Source organism: Humulus lupulus, chromosome 5 (genome assembly GCF_963169125.1).
Source record: "Humulus lupulus chromosome 5, drHumLupu1.1, whole genome shotgun sequence".
Taxonomy (NCBI): Eukaryota; Viridiplantae; Streptophyta; class Magnoliopsida; order Rosales; family Cannabaceae; genus Humulus; species Humulus lupulus.
In genome coordinates this window covers 10,572,377-10,598,932 of record NC_084797.1, presented here as the reverse complement: position 1 = coordinate 10,598,932, position 26,556 = coordinate 10,572,377, and the positions used below count along the sequence as shown (strand labels likewise).

General features: G+C 34.4%; 1 protein-coding gene across 1 annotated transcript; it reads right to left on the bottom strand.

Moving 5' to 3' along the window:
* Positions 1 to 1,946: 1,946 nt before the first annotated feature.
* LOC133834410 (CDPK-related kinase 4-like) lies at positions 1,947 to 6,500 on the bottom strand. Its single transcript, XM_062264018.1, has 11 exons — positions 5,776 to 6,500; positions 4,589 to 4,719; positions 4,431 to 4,472; positions 4,221 to 4,329; positions 4,048 to 4,126; positions 3,565 to 3,861; positions 3,280 to 3,389; positions 2,959 to 3,063; positions 2,767 to 2,829; positions 2,511 to 2,678; positions 1,947 to 2,403 (listed from the first exon to the last, which is right to left on the bottom strand). Exons 1-11 carry the CDS (start codon positions 6,283 to 6,285, stop codon positions 2,266 to 2,268), a joined length of 1,752 nt encoding a protein of 583 aa, XP_062120002.1. The 5' UTR covers positions 6,286 to 6,500; the 3' UTR covers positions 1,947 to 2,265.
* Positions 6,501 to 26,556: the final 20,056 nt, after the last annotated feature.

Here is a 26,556-nt window from a genome sequence, read left to right as displayed (position 1 = left end):
TAAGTCAAATCTATTATTTGTGAAAATGACATCTTTTTTAAGAGATTTTACAAAAATGTACTAAAAGTTAAAAAAAAATCTGAAAAATATGGTATATTACAAAAATACGAAATTTTTGGATAAAAATACGGAGTGGCAAAATAATAAATAAAAGCTGTAAAATACAATTATTTGTGATCAACGTTTACAAACTAGTAAATATTTGTTACAAACTTGTAAATATCTGTTACATGTTTGTAAATAATATTTACAAAATCAGTTATAGAATTGTAGATTTTTTTTTTAGTTTTTTTTGTAGATAAAACTTACAAACAAATTCATAACTAAATTTTTTATTTTTGTAACAATAGTTTACAAATCTAGTTTTACAACTAAGAAAGATATTTTTGTAGCTAACATTTACAAAAATATTTTATAGTGAATAAATCATAAACAAAATATACATAAAAATATTATACTTTTCCATGTTGTTACAATATTGTACCAAAAAATTACATGAACTATCATATTTATGCTATACAACTTAAAAATACAAATTTAAGATATTCATTATTTATAAAACATTTTATTGAATATAGTGGTGAAATACAATAATTTTTTTAAATAAGTTTTACATTTTTGTAACAACAATTTACAAAACTAATTTCACAACTAAAAAGTTTATTTTTGTAACTTACATTTACATAAATATTTATAAATTTATTTAACATGATTATTACAAAGATTTACAAAACTAATTGTTTAACTTTAAATATATTTTTGTAACAAAACTTGAAACTTAAACTTGAAACTTTGATTATATTATGATTTTGGTTCAACATTGAGTATTTAGACTTGATTAGTTATGATTTAAAAAATATATATATAATATTTTTGTAAAGAATAATAATATTGTGACATATAGTTATTAATATTAATAAATATATTCATTTTAAATAAAAATAAATTAATCTACTTTATTTTAATTTATTGAAGGTAGTAACTATAATTATTATTACTTTGATTATTATATTATTTGATATACCTAAATTCTTATTAAAAATTAAGATAAAAAAAATAAAACAAAATGTCAACATATATATATAGAGCTTTTCCCAGCTCTATTTTTGTAATTTATTGAATATACCGCATAAAACGAATTTTTTTTTATATTACGGTGGAAGATGTAATTATTCCTTATAAAATCATATGAAAATGTGGTCACATTTGGGCTAGTTTATAATTGAAGACTTGGTGATTTATATAAATATATATATATATATTATTTGGTGTAAGAACAACTCAAAGTTTGAATTCTTAAACACACTCTTCTAGTTAACCAGTTTAGTTTTGCAACTATTTCCTTCGAACCAATCTAATCCATGGTTTTTTTTTTTAGTCAAATCTATTATTTGTGAAAATGATCTCTTTTTTAAGAGATTTTACATTTTGGTTTATTTTTTATAATTTTTTGCAAAATAGTATGTCTAAAATCTGACCAGTCTAAATTTTTCGACACTGGTTAAATTATAAGATACAATTTTATAAATAAAAAAATATTAAAACTATATTAGAGTATAAAATAACTTTAAAAAATAGTTATTTTACCCAAGTCCCTTTAAATATTAATTCTTTAAGAATAAATAAAAATTGGAATGGACGGTTATATTTGTTTTTTCAAGGTTATATTCAGAGGGTTATTCAGATGCTCTTTGCTTTGGTAATTATGATTATGATTTTAAAATCGTTAAGAAAGAATAAACAAAGGTAATGATGGAAAGTTCAAAGCAAGAAAAGAGTTGAATTGACTTTTTCTTTTTCTTTTTAAAAGCAAACAATTGAGTTGACTTTGAAAAGGCTTAAGAATTGGACATTTGGACAAATCATAGTTTGAATCTGTGATCTGCCTTGCAAGGCATACAATTATTTTTACAATCTGTGAGAACACAGTTCAAGAATCCAGATAATTGTAATGCAAAAACTCAAAGTTTGTATTCTTCTCAAAAATTTCAACACATAATTGTTTACAGTACACAAATTGTTTTTACAATGATTTAAGAAGCAAAATATGTTCAAGTAAATTAATTCATACAAGCTATTGCAATGCAATACCACTGTTTCAATTTCTTTTAACCTATCTAGACACTCCAATTTTCACCTTTACCATAGAAGGAAATGATAAACCAAAAAAGAAAAGAAAAAAAAATACACAAAACACTTCCAGTAAGGGGAGAAAAAATCTATAAAAAAAAAAATAGAGGGGGAAAATTGTTCTCGAGTTAATTTCTATCGATGTCTCGAATTGGCGGTTCGTAGTGTCACACCATGCAAAAATTTAGTGTATCCAAGGAAGCTAAGTTTTCCATCAGAAGTTCTGATCCAGTCATTCAATAAAGGGTAAGCTGTTGGACCCAAACTCATCTCCTGCATCAAATTTTTGTTTTCTCTCTTTAGTTTTGCTAGTTCATAAAGAGCTCACAATGCGGCGTTTCAGCCATAACATATTCGTTAAAACTAATGATTACGCGTACCTGGGCCAACTCCTCAACGGAGATGGAACGGTTTCCTTCGTTTTCAAAAAACTCAAATGCTGTACTTGCAATCTTTTCCCATCCTTCGAGGGCTTCCAGTTGATAAGTACTAATTGCAGCAGCGCAGAACTCTTCGAAGTCCATTTTCTTGTAAGAAAGTGGCTCCATCTAACATTAAAATCATAAAAGGCTAAATATACAACCGATGAGTCATATTGAAGAAGCTTTAATGAAGGTGCATTATATGATTTCTCACCAAATTTAAAATCTCGGAAACCCTTGCTTCCCTCATGGCATCAGTAGCATTTTTTGTGAGAGCCTGAACTTCCAATGTTAAGAAATTGAATGGTCATGTTTAATACTGTAAGATTGATAAATTAAATACAAATTACAGAAGCACAAACTGAAAAAAGTAAGAAAATAACTACATTAAGCAGAACCAACTAACCGTTCTAAAGTTCTCGATTGTTACATATCCATGTTTTGGATCCAAGAGCCTAAACTGGGCTCGGAGGTAGATGATCTCATCTTCTGTGATAGCTTTCGACAGTGCCTGCAATTACATAAAGGTGGCAAGCAAAATGAACGCTGTAACTAGAGCATTATGATCCACAACGACATAAATGAAGAAAAAAAAAGGACTATGATGCCCAAATAGGTGGCCTTGTTTGGGGCCATAGACCACCAAAAATTGGCAATAAGTGGATGAGGGGGAAGGGTTATTTGCTTATGTTGGTAAGTTAAAAAATAATTACATATAAGAAACTACCTTAAGTGCCGCACGTTTCAAAGGTGTTGCTCGAATATATGCCTTAACTAGCTTGTAGACTGAAATATCTAAAGGCAAGTCACGACTTTCATCTCGTAACCAAGGGTGAGCTGAAATTGCACAAACATAATTGTTACTTGGTGAAGCAAATATATTTTAGCAACGAAAACTCAAAGAGTCATGATATCAAAATTGTGTGAGAGTAGATGCTTGTGGTTCATGTGCACATAATAAGGGCATAAGAAGAGTGAATGGCATTTATATTGTGTAATTGAATCAAATTACTTAGAGCTTGCACAGCAGTCATTCTTTTTCTGTGGTCCTTGTTCAGAAGCCTTTTCACAAAATCTTTCCCTTCTGGTGACACTTCTGGCCAAGGTGAATCATTGAAGTTAGGATCAGCTCTTAATACCGAACGGAATATTCCTGATTCAGTACGAGCCCAGAAAGGTCTGCTTCCACACAGCAGTATATAAGTTATAACGCCAATACTCCATAAATCTCCTTCAGTACTGTAAGATCTATGTAATACTTCAGGAGCAACATAGTATGCACTGCCAACTATATCATTGAGTCGTTGTTCTACAAATGGACAAGAACTTCAGAATGTGAATACGATGTGACTGATTAAAAAAGATAATGATCTCTAAAGGAGTACTTAAACATAAATGTGATTCTCATGCAGAAAAATAAACATGTATTTATGCCTTTTTGTTGAATGGGGCTAATAAAAGACAGCAAACAAAGCCAATAGATAAAAGCAGGTACCTGGCCTAATGAAATCAGACAGACCAAAATCAATAACTTTCAATGGGGCATCTTCATCTCTTGTAGTGAAAAGAAAATTCTGTCAAGGAGTATAATGAATAAGGAAGTTGGTTATTAAATTGTGTAGAGTAACAAACTATGCAAATGGGACATGTAACTTCAGAGTGATGTACCTCTGGCTTTAGATCACGGTGCACAACACCTTGAAGATGACAAAAAGCAACTACACTTAAAATCTGTACAATAATAGTTTTTGCATCTTCTTCGGTGTATCTTCCACCTCTGCATAAAAAGAATAAAATTAACAAAATTAAAATAAAATAATGGTGACTCGAACCAATTTAGTGGAACCCGAAAGTAAAACGAAAAGAAATTGGTTTTACCTTGCCAAAATTCTATCAAGTAGTTCTCCACCTTCACATAGCCTAACAAGTAAACATATTGTTACTAACAGCATATGAAACTTCTAAACAGGAGGCAAATATGTGATTTGTGGATTAAGCATAAAAAGAAGTGAGTGAAAGGGGGAGGGGAAACATACTCCATTACAATGTAGACATTATGTGAATCCTCAAATGCATCGTAAAATTTGATCAGATTCCTATGCCCAGATAATGCTTTCAGTATTTTCACCTCCCTACGTACATCCTCAATGGATATAGCAGTTGTCATCTGCAAAAGAATATGCATTTAATGATTAGAGGCCTTAAACTAAAACTTGTACACTATGGCATGGTCTGACATCCTTAACAACTGACAAGTAATACACTCACAAGTAACAAATTCTAGCTTAGCCTTCAGAACATAAAGATGTGAATAGATGAAAGATTAGAAAAGAGCAACTAATATAATTTATTCAACTTGTGATTCTTGTGTCAAAGAAAAAACTTGCTTCTGAGTAAATTAGTATGACACTGAACCACAAATCACTTCTTCCAGAAAGCCATTACTTTGTCATGATAAATTACTAGCAGAAAATGTAATACTTCAGCTTCGCACCTAAATCCCTATACAAAATATCAGATTCTGTAATGAATAATGGATCAACCAATTCCAGTCCCAGAAAGCTATTGCAGAGAATGTAGAGACTAATCCGCTCGGACTAAGAACATAAAACCTCCTTCTTATCCGTTTCAATCTCAAGGCACTTTTGTCTTCCTCAAGTGGCCAACTTTTTGCAGTTTATAGCTCCTTTTTAACCCATATTTCATAAACTAACTCATTTTTAATCGTCTTCACCAAATCAAAACAAGTACCAAGTATAAATGACAACTGTTCCAGCAGCTCTCTGAAAATTGCTCTTTCCATAAAGAAGCCTCTAATGCCTATAAATGAAATTCCAATATATACTGCATCAAATGCCATGATCTTTGCAGTTTCGAAATGTTCAAATACTAAAATATATAAAACACTTCTGGCACGAGTCATGTGATTACCATTCTTTATTTAAATTCAGTTAACACAAGCAATCCGACAAAACAAGACCCAGTTACAATTTCACTAAGATTTTTCATTACCCAATTCATCAGGATGAAAGAGAAAGATACCCACCCAGAATGACTATGATTTTCTCAAACACATCACTTACTAAGCCAACCACAATGATCTGTCTAAACCCCAAATCCCAACAAAAAAAAATAACAAATTTTCAACTTTAATCTATAGATTAGACTAATATCAAAATCTACAGAACCATAATTCTAATAATAATCTGTGTATGAGCAGTACCTTAGCTTTGGATATGATCTTCACAGCAACAGGCTGTCCCTTGAGCTCGCCTTTCTTGCCCTTAGCCCAGCAAGTATGACCAAAATGCCCTCGACCCACCTCTTTCCCAAGCTCAAACCTGGCCCCAAAGTTCTTCCCATACCCAAAGCTCTTGTCCAGCTCTCTCTCTCTTTCCCCTTCATCTCCGTTCTGCTCCTCCGGTATCGGTCCATCCTTAGGCCTCGGCGACTTCCCCTGCCGGCGACGAAGCGCCGCCATGATCGGCTTCGCTGGGGAAGGAGGCGGCAACGGCCATCGGAACTTCCTCCCGGGTGTTCTCGCCGGCGATGGAGCAACTCCGGCGGGTAACGGACTAGTAAAAGGACTGGCGGAGAAGGAGTAAGCCGGAGTGTTCTTCCCGGAGTGAGAAGCTCCTCCGGTAACGGAACTCGTCGGAGCTTCATTAGAAGCCTTTGACTGGTCTCCGTTGACTGTGGAGACGGCGACTTGCTTTGCACAACATTGTCCCATCGTCGATCGTCACTAAGCGATTTCTTGCTTAAAAGTCAAATCATCAAGCGACGGAGCACGGAGGAACTAGATGCTTCTGACGACGGCTCCGGCGACTGAAAATTAAATATTTAACAAAACTAATATTTTTAAAAAAATAAATTAAACAAACAAAAAAAGAGAGAAAAAAAAAGAGGCTGAAACGTTTTGATGAATTTCGCTTTTAAAAGTTTTCGAAAGTTTTTAAGAGAAAGAGTTTATATATATATAAATTATGCTAGCGTGACAACCATATATGAAAATTCATATGTGAAAGTTTTAATCCTAGCCGTTGGATCATCTTTAATCAAAGAAAATTTATTATTATTTTTGTTATTATTGATCTGATGTATGTCCTTGTCAAAAGTTATTGAATTTTATTTTTTACTTTTGTTAAAAAAACAGAAAAGAATAAATTCGAAGCTAACTACCATCATTAAAATTGTTTGGTAATTAAATGGTTTTGTCAGTGTTATTTTAATATTGTTTTTCTTTTAATTTCTTGGCTTTGTAATACAGTAAAATCATTTTTTTACTTAATAATATCGTATTCAATATATTTTATTACTATTAGAAAATTATATCTTAATATAATTATGGTTATAAAATAGGGTTTAAATATTTTTAGATTTTGTATTTTATTTTATTACTTGTTTGGACTCTGTGTTTTGACAATTTATTTTTTGGATCCTGTGTTTTCTAAAATAGTTCAAATAAGCACCTAAACTCGATTTTGATCAAAAAAATTTAAATTAAAATTACAAATAATTTATCAAACTAACAACTTAGAACAAAAATACAGTCATTCTGCCTAAAAACTGTGTTGTTATACTCAATTTTGTGTTCATCAAAATCATATTTAGGGGCATATTTGAACTATTTTACAAAATATAGGGTCCAAAAAATAATTTGTCGAAACACATGGTCCAAACAGATAATGAGACAAAATACAGGATCTAAAAAAATATAAACCCTATAAAATATTATAAATATACTCATTTAAATTTAAATTAAATAATAATTAATAAAAACATGTGAAATTCAATGTACATAAATATATTACTATAATATACATATTTATATAATATTAAAAATATACAAAATTATTTTAAAAATCTAAATTGATAATAAATTTTCTCATGAAATTTTAGTTTGTATAAGATATAGTTATTCTAATATAAAATAACACTTTGTGGAGATTTTACTGTATTTTTGTTATTAATAGTGTTTTGGGTTAATTAGATTATATACATTATTGAATAATTCAAAAAACTTTAATTGAAATTAAAAATAAATAAATAAAGACTTTTAAAATTTGAATTGTCTTTAGGTTTGTTTACACACTTTGTAGTTTTTACAATTATTTTTTATTTATATAAATGAAAAATATTCTATTGTTCATTGACTAAAAGTGCTTGTCTTTTTTTGGGGCCCTGAAAAAGTAGCTGATTTAACATACCAAAGTAATAATAATATTAATGAAAATCGAAAAATTCACAAATTAGTAAAAATAAATAAATTAAATTTCAAACATTTTCTTTTCGGACAACAAACAAACAAAACTAAGATTTTTTTTTATTTCTAAGTCACCAAATAATAAGTAATTTTTTTTTCTTCTAGAAAAAATATAGAGGGGCCTTATTGTAGGACTTTTTTGTGTTCTCAACCTTTGAACAGTTTTCAGCACAATTTTTTTTTATGACCGTGTATATTGTAGTTATTTAGAGCATTCTGCAAATTTTCAAAAAATTCTGAATAATTTACAGTGCCGAAAACTAAGTTCAAACATGTTATTTTTCACTCGCATAAAAAAATTAGTCACTCGTGCAATAATCTGTTTTCAGCATTGTAAATTATTCGGAATTTTCTGAAAATTTGCAGGATGTTCTAAATAACTACAATATACATGTTCATAAAAAAAATCGCGCTAAAAATTATTTACGAGTTGAGAACACAAAAGAGCATTATCATAGAATTATCCAAAAATATATATCCATATAGGACATGTACGTGTAGTTTGGGGCAAAAGTTATTTATAAAGAAAATTGTAAGAATGTGACATATTTTGTATTAATTATAGATAATTATACTCTTTTTTTCCTTTGATTACATCGCTATAACTTTTGTTTTTTAACATATATATTTAAATTATCAAGTTTATACCTTTCTCTCACAATATTATTCCTCTCCATTAAGTACTAAATTATCATTGTTATTATTATTATTATTATTATTTGATATACACTAAAAATACATAATATAGTGAAACTTTTATATAAGAATACTTTATATAAAAATAATCTATTTTTATTATAAAAAAAAGTTATTCTCAATTTGAGCCAGTTATAAGTAAAAATAATCTCTAAAATATAATTAGTTATCATTTTTTAGGTCCCGCATTAAGATAATATATTTCTGTATAGTAATAATTATATATACAGTCAAATAAATATATATATTATGTCATTTATTTGTACACAAAAAAAAAATCAATAATTTATTCTACATTTGAATTATTTAAGTTACATTTAAATATGTAATAATTATCATAGAATTTTATTATTATTATTGTTAAAGTTGATACTTTTGGATATTTTAAAAAAATTTGTACTAATATCTTTATTCAGTTATAACCTCTCAATTAGAATAAAATAAAATTATTATTATATTGAAGTTTTACCGAAGTACCACAAATAATAGCTTAATTTTGAAATAAAATTTTCACAAATAGCAAATAAAGTAGAACATAGTATAATCCATATTGATGATATGTGATGAGGGTTTTACACCAATAGCAAAAAAGTAGGTGATCTTTTAGACCAATCAAATAGTAGGTGGCCAAACCAATTTTTTTGTAAATAAAAATCAATTTTCTTTGAAAAGAAAATTCCAAATTTTAGTAATTAAGCTCAATTTAGAAAGAAAATTCAGTAAGCAACACCTGATTCTATCACATCTAGTCAAATTTAATTTAATTTAATTTGTTTTTTTTTTTAAAAAGTCAGTAAACTACATTGAATTGTTGGACATTAATTTTTTGTTTTTGAAGTTGTATTTTCAAATATAAAATAATTTTTTAAAATATAATTATAACTCTTTTGTTGTGATTAAAAACAAAATTTAGTGAAAAATAATTTCAAAATTTTAATTTGGTATTGTACTATCTATGTGTTTCTGAAATAACAGCTTTAAAATTGCATAATCAATGAAAAGTACAGATAACATGGCCAAAAATGGGCTGTCATCTTTAATGCCCAACCATACTTACTATGGAAATTCATCTTAATTTATTTTATTAAATAAACAAAACTATTTATATTTATTTATTTTTAAATGATTTATAATTTATTTTCTTTATTTTTTTTATTTGGGTAGTTTATTATTTTAGTTAACTCACTTATTTTTTGTATATGAATGAGTAGAACATTAGATTCTTTGTTTGTGAGTGTGATTGTGTGAATGTGTTTAAGCTGATTTTCATGACTTTATATATATATACATATATATATAGATCACTTTTTTTAATGTTTGGAATGAAACATGATGTTTTTGTTAAACAACAATATAATCCTTAAGCAATATTTAAATGAAAAAAATATGATGATTTAAAAATTTAAAACTAACTTAGTACTATGCTATTTACTTAATATTATGAATACATTCAATTTTGTAATTCAGTTTAAACTTGTATATTTTCACTAATTTTAGTATATACTTTTTTAACAAATTTTTTTTATATTTAAAACATATTTATAATTTTTTATCCATAAAAATATATTAACTAAAATTAATAAAATTGTATAATTTCAAACTAATTTATAATATATAAGGTGTTAAAATGATATTGATTAAATAAAAAGAGTACTAAATTGATTCAACAAGGTACTAAAATAGTATATTTTTTTATATTATTAATTTATAAAATTCATAGACAATCATATTTATAGAACATATTTTATATTACTTAATTATGGTATAGCAATGTTCTAGTGTATAATCATATGCTTACCTATTGATAAACTAGACAAAGAATATAGATAATAATAAGTATGAGTACCTTACCTTGTTTATATTTAAAATAACTTAATGAATAATAATAAACCCCTTTAAAGGAAGGTTGGGAAAATCAATTTGGCATCTTATATAATAAACCTCTTAGTATTTTATTTTTCAATAATACATGTCATATTTTAAGTACATTTGGCTTAATTTGTGGTACAACGTGCACTTTGGAATAGATCTATAGGAAAAAACAAATCAAATTAAAATAACATCAATGTGAAAACTAAATCTTCTATAGTTTTTCTCTAATAAAAACATGTATTGCATTGTTTTTTTTCCATTTGATTAATTGGCATTGTTCTCACTAAGAAATTTCTTATATCTTAAGAAAGTTTTTATATATATTATTTTATAAGATAAGGATTTTGTAACCAGTAAAAGTATTCATCGGTCGGTTTGGTCAAATTATAATATATTTTAATCTACCCAATATAAAAATCGGGTTGCTAAAATTCAACTGTAACTCGTCCAATTAAAGAAGAAAAAAATTTAACTCGTTTAATGTTTTAGGCAGTTTGGTCAAATTAATCCGTCCAACATCCAGAAATCAGATTATCTAATTGGGAAATTGACAAATATAAATCAACTTTATTTTAATTTTTATTATATGATAAAATGAACTTGCAATTTTGTTTTTAAGTTTATGAACAAATTATATTCTATTGTGGTAACCAAGTGAAATTATCTTATAATATAAAGGTATAAGACCATATTTAAAGTGTTTTTATTATAATATAAAAGTCAATAATTGATCCTTTAGGCTCCATAATTAAAAATAAAATAAAATAAAAAGGTCAATAATTGATGGTTGTGGCAGACGCGGATAAGTCATTGAAAATGGCGTGGTGTGACTTTGGCATTATATGTCTTTTTTTCTTTTTTCTTTTTTTTTTAAAATTTTATTTTTCAGTCATTAGAAAAGATAATCACTACTTAAAATTATTTGAAAAATAAATAAATAAAAGATAATCATTTTTTTATTTTAGAAAAATAATGATTATTGGGTGATGTTATTGTAGGCATACATGTCAAATTAGACCATTTTTAGTTTAATTTAAAAAAAAAATCTTAATTAAAATCGGATAAGAACACTATTTTATGTGACAATCACTTCAATATCAAGACATAGTGTATTAAATGAGGATTTAATGTAATGTAATGAAATTATAACTTTTTTTCAACATGACTAGATTTTTTTAATAAAATATACAAAATACTTTTATTTCAACATCTATAGAATATGATATATCACACATGTATAAATAAATAAATACCAAAACTCAAATTCGTAGGTCTTCTTTTAATATATATTTTTTTGAAATAAATCTTCTTTTAAAATTTCTCTCCTGTTTTTCTTCTTTCTTTTTATGTCTACTACCACTATGATATGATTAATGCTATAAATTAAATATAGATTATTATTTTTTTTAAATAAATAATTTAGTTTTATCATGATTTTGATTTTGTTGTTTCAAACTTTGTTCCTTAGTAAAAAAAAAAGGAAAGAAAGAAAAATGATTGGAGATTAGAGCAACTATTACAAAAAGCCAACCTTATTAATTTCTTAACCTTTTCTCTAAATTATATTATAGGCATTCGTGATGAAATGACATTTTTTTAATCATTTTGCATAATATTTTTTCAATTATTTATAAAATATTTTTTTCAATTTTGTTATATATTCGGGATAGACATTTTATTTGGAAGACTAGCAAATAATTATAAAAAAAGAAAGTTTATTTTGCAAGATAATATTAGAAAAAAAATATGATTTATACATTTTTTGATATTTTATTTTTTCTTATTACATATTTGGACAATGAGTTTTAACAAATTACTCTTTAGATCCTGTGTTTTGTAAAATATTTTAAACAACTCTTAAACCTAATTTTAATGAATAAAAAATTGAATGTAACAACATAATTATCAAACATAATTGCTATCCCTGTTTTCCACCTGTGACACGTGGCATGACCCAATGGGTCTGTGGGCCCTCTTAAGAGGTCTGGGCCCATCCCGAGCCCAATGAACGGGGAAGGAGGAAACCTTGATAGCCCAAACACTATCGAGTCCAACAACATTCAATGGGCGCGAGCATAATGAAGGAACGGAGAGCTGAGATGCAAGCCCGACTCATCTCCCCGGCCACAACCAACCTACATCATCTGAGATGCAAATTAAGGTGGCAGACTAACTGTTCACTAGAGACGGACCTTATTAAGAATTCAGGGGAGATCTCCACCACCACGTCCATCTTGGCAAGTGAACCCAGGTCCTAGTGAACGAACCAGGACTCCGGTAAATGAATCGGGACATTAGTAAACGAACCCGGACCAAACGTCCAGATAGGGAGAGCCTAGTTTTCCCTGATGCTGACCTGTCCCTACGAAATCTGGCAGTTGGTCTCCTCAACTAACCTGCATAAAAGGGTACGCACAGAACGTACAATGTTCTTAGGAAACAATACTACCACTACTTTGACAGATCATGTCCCCAAGATCCCCTTAGTAGCCCACGCGGACCAGTCCGTGCTAACGTACAATGGGCAGCTGAAAGGATTGGCCATGCCTAAGCCAACCCAATGGGCCCAGATTAACAACATCTAATTACGTTACATTCTTTGTATTATGGCTATGCTAGCGAGCAAATTGTAATTACATCCTTATTAGGCCCGGATTAGTCCGGCACAAGCTGCTTGACTGCCTATAAATATGATCATTTGTGCACTGTAGCTGGGGGACCAGAATTTCTCTTGTGAGCAAAAACTCTGCTAAAACTTGTAGAAAAAACCCATTGTCAAAACTCTCTAAAGCCTAATACTAGTGACTCGTGAACTAAGGTTCGTTAACGGCCAAACCATGTAAAAATTGTGATTGTCCATCTTTTATCCTTTCTTTCCAGCTCTTATTTCATAACATAAATCTAGTTTTCGAAAAACTCGGTAAACATTTTGATGCTTTCATTGAGAGATGAAGAAAGTTTAAGCAACCTTGATCATTTGCGAAAATGGTGATCACCAGGCATACCGTGTTCGATTATGCTTACCAGCAACAACAAGACAATGGAGAACCATTGCCCAATCAACCACTTCTTTAAGACCAACCCGAGGATGCGCCTTACCAGGGGCCTCTGCCCGTTGACTCCCAGAACTTTGGGGATGGGGGTGACTACGACGAAGGCTATTACGAGGAAGATGAAGGGGAGTATGAGGATCACGAGGCCGAAAACCCCGTTGATCCTAACGAGAAGGATATGGATCCTGCACAGGAGGATCCAGAGGTGGTCCGTTTGAGACAACATGCCTTGGATCAAGAAGCTAGGATGGTTGAACAACAGGAGGCCACTCGCCAAATGCAAGAGTCCCTCCGGCTCTGCAGGCCTTTATTGCTGCCCAAGGATTGGCAGCCAATCCTTCATCCTCTCCTCCCTCAGGAACGCAGCCGCATGTCCCACCTATAAGGACTGGCGTACCCAACGATGTTACCCCTATTCCTCCTCCAGGACCATCCCCACATCCTGAAGTTGGCCCGTCAAACCCTGCTCAGGAAAAAGGGAAGGCCAAAACGGCTGATCCCATTGAAAAAACAAACCCCCAAATGAGAGCTCATCCCGTTCCAAAAATCAGGGCTAACCCAGGGTAATTCCCTAAGAAAGAACAGATGAATCTTGTCCCAGGACAGGATCATCCGAACGATCCGTAGGGGAAGCGCCCACAGGGTACTAAGCCTCGGAACGTCCCCAAACAGGACGATCAGAGACGACGCTTTTATCCCAGCACCTCCATGAACAAGAATCACAAAGGGTACAAATGCGGAGAAGAGTCGGAACCATTCAGTTTGGAAGAAGACACTTCCCGAGTGGACTTGTACGACGGCCTCAACGCTCGAAAGGAGCTGGCCCGCAAAGAAAATATTCGCCCCCAAGGAAGCGACTTGAGTAATAACCTCAACGACAAAAGGAACAAAAGAGTCCCCCTGGACGATGGAATGGCCAGGCAATTCATAGAACAACTAGCCGCTCTTAAAAAGGTCACGGACTGCCTGATCCGGAAGCAAAAAGGCGAAGGTTCTAATTCTGAAGAAGAAGAAGAAAAAGAACCATGTGCCAAGCACATCCTGGACGTCATGCTACCCAAAGAGTTAAAGATGCCGGATATACCTGCCTATACCGGGAACACTAACCCCAGAGATCACTTGTCCCACTACGATTGAAAAGTGCCTATGTTTCTCAATCACTCTGGCTGAACCCGCAGAAGAGTGGTGGAAAAGATTTAAAACGGGATTGACCCAGTCTTAGTCCGGATTGCAGTTAGCTTTCCGTAAACAGTTTGTGGCTGCCATAAAGCTGGAAATAGAAGTCAGCATGCTGGCCAACATTAAACAGCATCCCACGAAGACCCTTAGGGCTTACATCCAACGCTTCATAGAAAAAGGCTAAAAAACTACGGTGGATAAGGGACAGCGTCTAGTAGCTCTCTAGTCCGGAATTAGAGCTGGGTCCCCTCTCTAGGACGGCATGCAACGCAGCAAGGCGGCCACCCTTGAAGAATTCATTAGGAGGGCACAAGGTTTCATCAACTGGGAGGAGGCTCGAATCCAAGCCTTTGGATTGCAGCCAGCAACCCAGTCGACAGCACAAACCTTTCCCGGATATGGAGCGTAGTATCCAGCAAATATCTATCTGGCACTTCAAGCGGCATATGGATCCACTGGAAATCTTAGGTTGCCATTCATGGCCTCGAAGGTCTATAGGCCCACTTCGATGGGATATGCTCCGACTTCATCGGCCCCATTCTCCAGGTACGAAGTGGCACCCACCGGGTACAGTGCTGCTCCCGGTGGTGCCCAACCACCTCAGGTCGAAGCAGTTGAGGCAAGCATAAACCCCTCCCGGGGAAAGAGATCGGGCAAAAGTCAAAACCAATCTGAGCCCTCAAAGAAGAGGAAGAGGGATACGAGCCCCAATACACGGAGTATACCAACTTGGTGGACACCCGGGAAAACATCTACCTTGCAACGGGCAATGTACTCCATTATCGGAAACCAAGCCCCGTATTTAAAAGGGGAAAGAATTCAAAGGATAATAGCAAAATGTGTGTTTGCCATAAGGATGTGGGCCACACGACCGAAGAATGTCGTCAGCTGAAGGACGAAATCGAGAATCTGATCAAACTGGGGCATCTCCACCAATGGGTCAGGATGCCAACAGGAGTTCCAGGACTGCCAACAACTCTTGGACAACCTTTGGCCTTGGGTGCACATGCATAGTACCGAACTCTTCAGGGAGGGTACGCTCCCAGATCGAGAGCACAGGCCCTTCAGGGGCCCCCAATAGTGCAACCACTTGGAGGTCCAATGGCTCATGGACCCGGAATGTCATATCCTCCCATAACTGCACCTCCTCGAGTTGATGGCCACGTGGCCACCATATCAGGGGGTCCTTATCTGGGAGGACCATCACGGAATGATCAGAAGATATACCTCAACGAACTCGATCACGACCATGAATTATGCGCATTGGTCCAAACTCCAGCCCAGCGCCCGAAGTTGATGAACCTACCCATCACGTTCACGGAGGATGATGCTCGGAGTGTTCATTTCCCGCATCATAACCCCTTGGTCATTGATGCCCAAATCACCAACAAAATGGTATCCCGAGTGTTTGTAGATGACGAAAGTTCCATCAATGTCTTATTCAAGCCGGCATTCACAGCGATTGGCCTAACAGAGGCAGATCTAGCTTCCTGCCCAACACAGATCTACGACTTTAATGGGGATTCAATTCTCCTGATGGAAGGGAACGAGGTTCAAGGCTCGTTCAAGTATTGCACTTTTGTAGTGGTGGACTACCCCACTGCATACAATGTGATCTTCAGTCGTCTCGCTTTAGTCGACTTCGCCGCCAATTTTGCATTAAGTTCCCATGTGATAATGGAGGAGTGGGAACCATACGGAGAGACCAGAAGAGCACCTGAAAGTGCTATAACGTTTCCGCCCGACGAATCTTCATGGTCCGCGAAGAATCCATTGAAGAGGAAGACATTGATCCAGTTCCACCTCCGTGGCTAGCACAGAGAGTGGTCCGGGAAGACGATGAACTGGATCCGCGAATAAAAGCGGATAAGGCATTAGAACCCATAGAGGAGGTGTGCATCGATGACATCGACCCGAAAAAAGTGATCCGATTCAGGATAAATTTGAACCCAGAGGTCAAGGCTGTCATAATCGCTCGGGTGAAAGAGAACTAGGATGTCCTAGCCTGGTCTCATTCAAATAAGACTAGGATCGACCGCAACTCTTGTCCGGTAGAAGCGAAGGCCCCTAGGCGCGGAAAGGGCGAAGGCCCTCAAGTTAGAAGTCGAGAAGTTTTCCTCAATCAACTTCATCTGGGAGGCCCTGTATCCTGTTTGGCAGGCCAATCTGGTGTTGGTACTGAAGCCAAACAAAACCTGGAGAACTTGCATCGACTTCACAGATCTTAATAAGGCCTGCCCGAAAGACTGCTTCCCTCTGCCCCGAATAGACTAGATGATGGATGCTATATCAAGGTACACGTTGCTGAGCTTCATGAATGCCCACTCCGGCTACAATATGATTTCAATGCATGTAGCAGACCAGGAACACACAAGCTTCCAAACGGACAAGGGTGAGGAACATGATGTTCTGAAACCAACTGGGGAGGAACATTGAGGATTATATAGGCGACATGTTGGTCAAATCCAAGACGTCGGCCCAACACGCAGATGACCTGGCAAAAGCATTTGCTATCATCTGAAAGTATGGAATGAAGCTGAATCCCAAAAAGTGCACGTTTGGCATGGCATCCGGGAAGTTTCTAGGCTTCATAGTAAGCTCAAGAGGAATATAAGCCAACCCAGACAAGATCAGAGCGTTGATCAAGATGCCATCGCCACGAAAGCACAAAGATGTTCAAAGCTTAACGAAAGAATAACAGCTTTGAGTCACTTCATCTCGAAGTCCATAGACAAGTGCATCCCGTTCTTCAACATACTTCGCGAAAACTAGAGGTTCGAATAGACGGTTGAGTGTGAAGAGTCCTTCAAAAAATTGAAGGAACATCTGGCCCAAGCGCCAATCTTGTCGAAATAAGTGGATGGGGGGAGCCATTGTACCTGTATTTGGTAGTGTCAGAACATGCCATCAGTGCCACTTTAGTGCGAGAAGAGGGAAAGGTCCATCTCCTAGTCTATTACGTAAGCAAAAGGTTACTAGGCGCAGAGTCCAGATACCCTTTAATCGAGAAGCTAACATTTTGCTTACTAACTACCTCCAGGAAGCTGAGACCTTACTTTTAGGCCCACGCCATCAAGGTACTGATGAACTATCCCCTACGACAAGTACTACAGAAACCCGAATCATCGGGAAGACTTTTGAAGTGGGTCGTGGAGCTTAGCCAGTTTGACATTGCGTATGTCCCCAAGATTTCTATCAAGGGATAGGCCCTGGCCGACTTAATCTTAGATTGCACTGGGATAACTGAATATGAAGAACCTGTCGACCCCATAATGCCCTTGTGGAAAATCTTTGTAGATGGAGCCTCCAATGAAAATGGGGCAGGAGCCGGGATCATCTTGATATCCCCTCAAGGTCACCAATTGTAAAGCGTCAAGCAGATTACGCTTGGCCCGGGAGGTAGGGGCAGCAAATATTGAAGTCCACAACGACTCCCAATTGGTGGTCAGGCAGATTTCGGGGGAGTACCAAACAAAGGGGGAGAAGATAGCTGCCTACGTGGCGCGAACCTGAGAGTTATTCTAATCTTTCCAGAAATACTTCATCTGCCAAATCCCCAGGGATCAGAATGTGTTTGCAGACACATTGGCAAAATTGGCCACGGATATTGAAGCGAAACTCTTTGGAGTAGTCCCGATCGACCATCTAACCGCGCCCAGTATTCAAGCCTCCGCAATTATCAACATCATTGATTATTCTACGTCCTGCATGGGCCCTCTCATCCAACACCTAACCACTGGGGAATTGCTCGCGGACAGGGGTGCCACCAGTAAACTTCAACCAGGCTCCCAGATATGTCATGATAGATGGAAAACTCTATCGCAGGGGGTTTTCCATGCCCTATCTCAGATGTGTATCTGGGACCGAAATGAGCACAATCATGCATGAAGGCTTTTGCGGAGATCACACGACCAGACTCAGCTTGTCCAAGAAGATCCTAAGGCAAGGATATTTTTGGCCAAAAATGAAGAAGGATTGTGTAGATTACATCCGCAAGTGCAAACAATTCCAAAGGTACGCGAAGATCCCGCGAGCCCCTTCATCGGTGATAACCCCAATGACCAGTCCTTGGCCTTTTGTAGTTTGGGGAATAGATTTGGTAAGATCCCTCCCGACTGGGAATGGTGGAGTAAAATACATTGTCGTAGCCGTCGACTACTATACCAAGTGGGTCGAGGCGGAACCTATGAGCACCATCACCTCCAAAAAGGCCGTAGACTTCATCATCAACAAAATTGTGTGCCGATACGGCCTTCCTCAAAAAATCGTGTCTGATAACAAAAAGCAATTTGATAACGTCCACTTCCTTGACTTCTGTGAAAGACAGGGCATTATCAAAAGCTTCTCTACGGTCGAAAAGCCTCAAGAAAACAGGCAAACAGAGGTCGTGAACAAGATTTTGAAAGAAACATTAAATAAAAAGCTACAAGCCTGCAAAAGCAAGTGGCCGGAAGAGTTGCCTCGCATCATATGGGCCTACCGGACCACAGAAAGAATGTCAATCGGACATACTCCCTATTCAATGGTGTATGGATGTGAGGCAGTCATCCCAGTAGAAACGGCGGTCCCGTCTCACAAACGGGACACATACTGTTATATTATTTTATAATATAATGTTTTAGATTAAATAAATGTAACAAAGAGTGTCACATATTGTAACATATAATAGAGAGTTACAATATTTAGATATATGAGATATATCCAAATAATGTAACATATTTGGTGTTACAAATTTGTAACTTCCAAATATTACCCTTTATTGTCTAAATTTATTGTTACACAATATTGAGATGAATTTCATAAAGTCATATGTGAAATGGCTGTTAGAGATATGATTTTAACCCCAATAATGTGTTTTGGGAGTTACAAAATCATTTGGGAGGGTTTGGAACCATTTGGAAAACACAACACATTTTTAAGTGCTGAAATCTATCGGTGGTCGCGGCCTGTGGGACAGAGACTAGTGGCCACGGTCACAGGCCAAAAACTGACCAATTTTTCAGTTTTTTCAATCTTTGTTTAACGGCTCAAAAAACCCAAATAACTCCCAAATCTCATTTTTAATTCCATATTAATCAAATTAAACATTGGTAACAGCCATGGGGGTTGGTGGAATTTGAAATTCAAATGGTGTCTCTAAACTCTATAAATAGGAGCCTATAGCTCACTTGTAAGACACAACATTTTTTCTATCCATTAGAGCACTTGGCTAGAAACACCTTGAGGCTTGATTATTCCAGAAAGCATTTCCAATATCTATGAGAGATCCCTTAGTGCTTGAGTTAGGGGGAAATAAGCTTTTGGACAAAGGTTTCAAACCTTGTTCAAGTTGGTGATCCCCAACACTCTTCATTTTGGTTGTCTGCGTGAGAGTTCTTAGTTCATTGTTCTTATTCTTGTTCTTTAATTCTATTGCTTTTCATTTCTTCTATTATTCTATATTTACTCTTTTATATGTATCTTTTGTTTTAGAGTTGTAATCTCATCTATATCTTTCATTATACTACCTCTAGTTTATTTGTATCTTTTTGTCTTAGAGTTATATCTTCTATTTCTATCATCTTCTACCTCTTTCTCTATATTTACATGTAATTTTTGTCATAGAATGGTAACACTTTTTAATCAATAATGTTTATTTGTAATATTTAGTTTAGAGTTGTAATTATCTTACCTATTTCCATTGAGGCAAATACATATTTTCATAACATTCAAAAGCTTATTCCTTTGTTTGTTTCAATGGAAGGTGAGACCATCAAAATCATGAATCAAGACCTAGTGAGGTTGGATAGGTTTGATGGATCCAATTTCACTAGGTGACAAGACAAGGTGAGATTCTTTTTGACCACTCTCAAAATCACCTACATTCTAGAATCCACTCTAGAACCTCTCCCAACGCCATCTGAGGAGGAGGACAATCTCCTTTGTAGGGGTCATATCCTCAATGCCCTTTCCGATAGGCTCTATGACCTCTACACCGAAACCAAATCGGCCAAGGAGATATGGGATGCACTTGAGAAAAAGTTTAAGACGGAAGAGGAAGGTACCAAAAAGTTTTTGATATCTCAATACTTCGATTTCAAATTTTTTGGTGATAAACCTATTCTTCCTCAAATTCATGAATTGCAAATAATTGTTAACAAATTGAAATTGTTAAAGATTGAGCTTCCCGAGGCCTTTCAAGTTAGTGCTATAGTGGCTAAATTACCACCAACTTGGAAGAGCTATAGGAAAAGAATCCTTCATAAAAATGAGGATTATTCTTTGGAGGAGATCCAAAAGCATATTTGAATCGAAGAGGAATCGATATGTAGAGATAAACTTGTGGAGGGGTCTAATGGAGAGACTTCCAAAGCAAATGCGATGTCACAACCAAAACATCCCAAAAACAAAGGAAAAAAGAGTAACGAGAAACCTTTGGGTCCAAAAACCAACCCAAACAAGTTTAAGGGCGAGAAAGACCCTTGCTTTGGGTGTGGGAAAAAGGGTCACTATGCTAGAGGGTGTAGGCATAGAAAAGACCAACAAGGACCTAAGGTGAACGTAACTCAAGAGGCATGTTGAATATGTAAATGTGGACATGTATTGATTATTTAATGCTTAGCAAATCTTGCTCACTTGTGCATGGCACTGACTAATTATTCAGAATTGGCAAAGGTGTCAGTATCAACTGTGAAGCTGTGACTCTTTAGTCAAGTTTGACAGTGGTATGGGCACTGGTCACACAGTGCTGACTCATTAGTCAGGAACGGCCTTAGCGTATTTAACGCAAGCCAACAAAGATTAGATCTAATCAACATCTGCATTAAATGACTCAGAAGAGCATTAATGTCGGACCGACCTCAAGTTCGATGAATACTATAAGCGCTTGTCTAGCCAAAGGCTAGTTACTTAGAGCCACAGTGACCATTTAGTCACATGGCTGTGGGTGTTGAGCCCCGTGTGACTTACCCAGTAGTCACTCATCCGTTTAAGCTATTGACTTGCTTGTCAATCAGTCATTATGGTTTACCAAAACCTCAAGTGATATTCACTTATCAGTTCAGAGCTATAAACTATGTGTGATTATAATAATAATCATTTGTTAATATTTATATGCATTACTGTGTTTTCTTGTTGGGCTATGGCTCATGTGTGCTATGTGGTGCAAGTAATGGGAAAGAAAAGCTCACCTAGCCTTGAGTGGAGAGCTTAGGTGATGTTGTGTACATATGCGGCCGCTTGACCACCACGGCCAAGGAGTTATCAGAAGAACTAGGGGGTTTACCCTATTTTTGCCTCTTAGGTCGGCTGGTTGTAAATTTGAAACAATAATGACCATTTCGAGTTGTAAATTACTTGTAAATGTTTTTGATAGGCCCATGAACAATTTTATGCGTTAAATAAAATATATCATTTCCTTTTGATTGGTTTTCCACCTTCGCCTGTTAATAACACTAGAAGCACGTTTTTAACCAAAGGACTCGGGTAGCGAGTTAAATTTCCGGTTCACCATTCACCGTAACTGTTCTGGGGTAACCAGGGCGTTACACATTCCTTCAGTTTCTCTAACCCTTTTATCATTTTTGTCGCATGGTATCACCAAGAAACTGAACTAATCTTCAATTTTCTTCACAGTCTTCCAAACTATCCTTAGAATCACCTAGACTAGAGTTGGCAATTCTCAACACATGACATAGATACAGAGAGAATAAAAGAAAAGAACATTGAGGCGTAGAAAATGACTTATGTTGTAGAGAGAATCTAATACCTAGAGCATCAAGAATGGATCTTCTGGTTTTCTATCAGATAGTCTTTCTTTAATCTGTTTTCAACTTTCACTTAGCATTCCTTTTATAGACTCAATTAGGTCACTTATTTAAATTAAAAAATCAATAAAATAATAGTCAATTATCAGCCCTAGGTCAAAATTATCACGGGCTTTAGGCCCGTGAAATTTCTCATTTAATTATAAGCATGTTGGACTTAAAATCAAGACCCATATTATTTTATATTGATTAATTAATTAAATAATTATTTAAAATCATTTATCAAATTAATTATTTATAATTTGAACCTTAATTTAAACTTATTTATTAATTTAGATACCAATTTATCTTAATTAATAAATCTGCCATAATTTTTCTTTTATTCTCTAAATTACATAACTGTTATAATATTTTATAATATAATGTAATATTATATTATTTTATAATATAATATTTTAGATTAAATAAATGTGACAAAGAGTGTCACATATTGTAACATATAATAGAGAATTATAATATTTAGATATATGTGAAATATTCAAATATGTAACATATTTGGTGTTACAAATTCAGTCACAAATTTGTAACATCCAAATATTGCCCATTATTGTGTAGATTTGTTGTTACACAATATTGAGATGAATTTCTTAAAGCCATATGTGAAATGGCTGTTAGAGATATGATTTTAACCCCAACAATGTGTTTTAGGGTTACAAAATCAATTGGGAAGGTGTTGGAACCGTTTGGAAAAACAGCAAAATTTGGTGTGCTGAATTTGGTCAGTGACCGCGGCCATAGGATGTTGGTGGCCGCGGCCTGGGGAATAGAAAGTAGTGGCCGCAGCCACTGATGTTCCTGGGCGCGGCCATAAGTGAAAATTGACCAAGTTTTTCAGTTTTTGTCAACTTTTTTGAACAGCTCCAAAAACCCAAATAACTTCCAAATCTCATTTTTAATTCTATAAACATCAAATTAATCATTGGTAACAGCCATGGGGGTTGGTGGAATTTGAAATTCAAAGGGTGTCTCTAAACTTTATAAATAGGAGCCTATTGCTCACTTGTAAGACATAACTTTTCTATCCATTAGAGCACTTGACTAGAAAACACCTAGAGGCTGCATTTCCAAAATATGTGAGAGATTCCTTAGTGCTTGAGTTAGGGGGAAATAAGCTTTTGGACAAAGGTTTCAAACCTTGTTCAAGTTGGTGATCCCCAACACTATTCACTTTGGTTGTGTGAGTGAGAGTTCTTTATTCATTGTTTATGTTCTTGTTCTTTTATTCTATTGTTTTTCATCTTCTTCTATTATTCCCTATTTACTCTTTTATTTGTATCTTTTGTTATAGAATTGCAATAGTATTTAATCAATAATTATTTATTTGTAATATTTTGTCAAGAGTTGTACTTTCTTACCGATTTCCATTGAGGCAAATTATATTTTCCATTGAGTTGTAAAATTACATTGAGGCAAATAGAGGTCGTGGCGCATGTTTGTTGGAAAAGGTCTTATGGCTTTAATAAATTCATCTCAATATTGTGTAACGACAAATCTACACAATAATGGGTGATATTTGGAAGTTACAAATTTGTAACACCAAATATGTTACATATTTGGATATATTTCATATATCTAAATATTGTAACTCTCTATTATATGTTACAATATGTGACACTCTTTGTCACATTTATTTAATCTAAAACATTATATTATAATGTAATATAATATTATATTATAAAATAATATAACAATTACCACCAACTTGGAAGAGCTATATGAAAATAATCATTCATAAAAATGATGATTATTCTTTGGAGGAAATCCAAAAGCATATTCGAATCAAGAAGGAATCAATATGTAGAGATAAACTTGTGGAGGGGTCTAATGGAGAGACTTCCAAAGCAAATGCGGTGTCACAACCAAAACATCCCAAAAACAAAGGGAAAGGTGAGAAGGGTAACGAGACATCCTTGGGTCCAAGAACCAACCCAAACAAGTTTAAGGGCGAGAAAGGTCCTTACTTTGTGTGTGGAAAAAATGGTCACTATGCTAGAGATTGTAGGCATAGAAAAGACCAACAAGGACCTAAGGTAAACACAACTAAAGAGGAGAATATAGTTGCTACCCTTAGTGAGGTGAATGCGGTCCAAGGCAAGGTGAAATGGTGGTGGTATGATACATGTGCCATCGTTCATGTCACCTATGACAAATCATTATTCAAGACCTTTGAAGAGTCAAAGGGCAACCATGAGATTCAAATGGGCAATGAGGAAAAATCCAATGTACTTGGAAAAGGTACCGTTGAAGTCTTTTTCACCTTTGGCAAGAAAGTTACATTAGTGAATGTACTTTATGTTCCCGAAATGAGTAGAAACTTGGTAAGTGGTGATTTGCTTTGCAAGCCCGGCATTAAAGCCGTTTTGAGTCAGGTAAACTTATTTTTACCAAATCAAATGTATTTTTGGGAAATGGGTACTCTTGTGAGAGTATGGTTAAGTTGTGCACTAATGATGTGACTTTCAATGTTATCAATAAAAATGTTAATTCCGCCTATATAGTTGAGTATGATTCTTTATTTTTGTGGCATCTTAGACTATCTCACATAGGTTTTTCAACCATGAAAATAGTAGTAAATTGTGATATGGTTGCATGCAATATTAAAAACTATGGTACATGTGAAACATGTGTTAAGGAAAAAAATGATTAAGAAACTATTTCCTAGTGTAGAAAGATCATCTAATTTACTAGATTTAATCCATAGTGGTCTTTGTGAATTAAATGATGTTATAACTAGAGGTGGTAAAATGTATTTTCTTACTTTTATAGATGATTTTAGTAGATATACCTACGTGTTTCTTTTAAAGCATAAAGATGAAACTTTTGATGCTTTTAAATTATATAAATTAGAAGTTGAAAATCAACTAAATAAAAAGATTAAGGTGCTAAGAAGTGATAGAGGAGGAGAGTACTTCTCTAATGAATTCAATATATTTTGTGAAGAAAATGGTATAATTCATGAATGCACCGCACCTTATACACCACAACACAATGGTGTTACCGAAAGGAAAAATAAGACTTATCTAGAGATGATAAATTCTATGTTGGTGTTTTCTAAGTTGAATTTCAATTTATGGGGTGAAGCGCTATTAACCGCTTGTCACATTCTTAATCGAATACCGATGAAAAAAAATGAGATATCTCCATATGAGTTATGGAAAGGAAGAAAATCCAACATAGAGCACTTCAAATTGTGGGGGTGTCTTGCATATTGCAAGAAAAACGAACCTAATAGAACAAAGTTAGGGTCAAGAGCCATAAAATGTGCTTTTATTGGTTATGCCAACAATAAAGCTTATAGGCAATTAGACTTAGAGAGTCTAATATTGTGATTGAATTTTTCAATAATATGTTATGTGACAACAATTCTCGAGCTTCAACATCTCTAAAGGAGAATTTGTTATATGAGAACAATTCTCAAGATTCTACATCCAAAAATGATTCTCAATAGGAGAATTCTCAAAAGAATGTAAAGCAGCCCTTTGAACTTAGAAGAAGTCAAAGGCTTAAAAATGATAAAAGTCTAGTAGTGGATGAGATAGATTCTCAACGAATTTCATTCTACATGGTAAAAGGAAATAGAGAATAAGTCATTAGGAAAATTCCTATTGTACTTCTAGTTGAGGATGATCCTAAGACTTATAAATAAGCTATGCAATCGAGAGGTAGTGCATTTTGGAAAAAAGCCATCAATGATGAGATGGATTCCATTCTGTCTAATAACACTTGGGAATTGATAGACCACCCACCGAGGTCTAAACCAATCGGGTGTAAGTGGGTATTTAGGAGAAAATACCACACTGATGGCACTATCCAAACCTTTAAAGCTAGATTAGTAGCTAAAGGGTTTAGGCAAAAAGAGGGTATCGATTATTTTGATACATATGCGCCTATTGCAAGAACAACTTCTATAAGAATCTTATTCGCTTTGGCTTCTATACACTTCTTGTATGTTCATCAAATGGATGTCAAAACGACATTCCTTAATGGTGACCTCAATGATGAGGTCTATATGGAACAACCCGAAGGGTTTGTCCTACCAAAATATGAATATAAAGTATGTAGACTTGTAAAATCCTTATATGGATTGAAACAAGCTCCTTAGTAATTGCACGAGAAATTTGATCAAGCCATCA

Excerpts from the sequence above, each read along its gene's own strand:
- LOC133834410 (XM_062264018.1), bottom strand. The coding sequence starts at position 6,285 with ATGGGACAATGTTGTGCAAAGCAAGTCGCCGTCTCCACAGTCAACGGA. Across the intron at positions 4,473-4,588 it reads AATGTCTACATTGTAATGGA|GCTATGTGAAGGTGGAGAAC; the intron begins GTATGTTTCCCC and ends TTTACTTGTTAG. Across the intron at positions 2,679-2,766 it reads TTTCCGAGATTTTAAATTTG|ATGGAGCCACTTTCTTACAA; the intron begins GTGAGAAATCAT and ends TTTTAATGTTAG.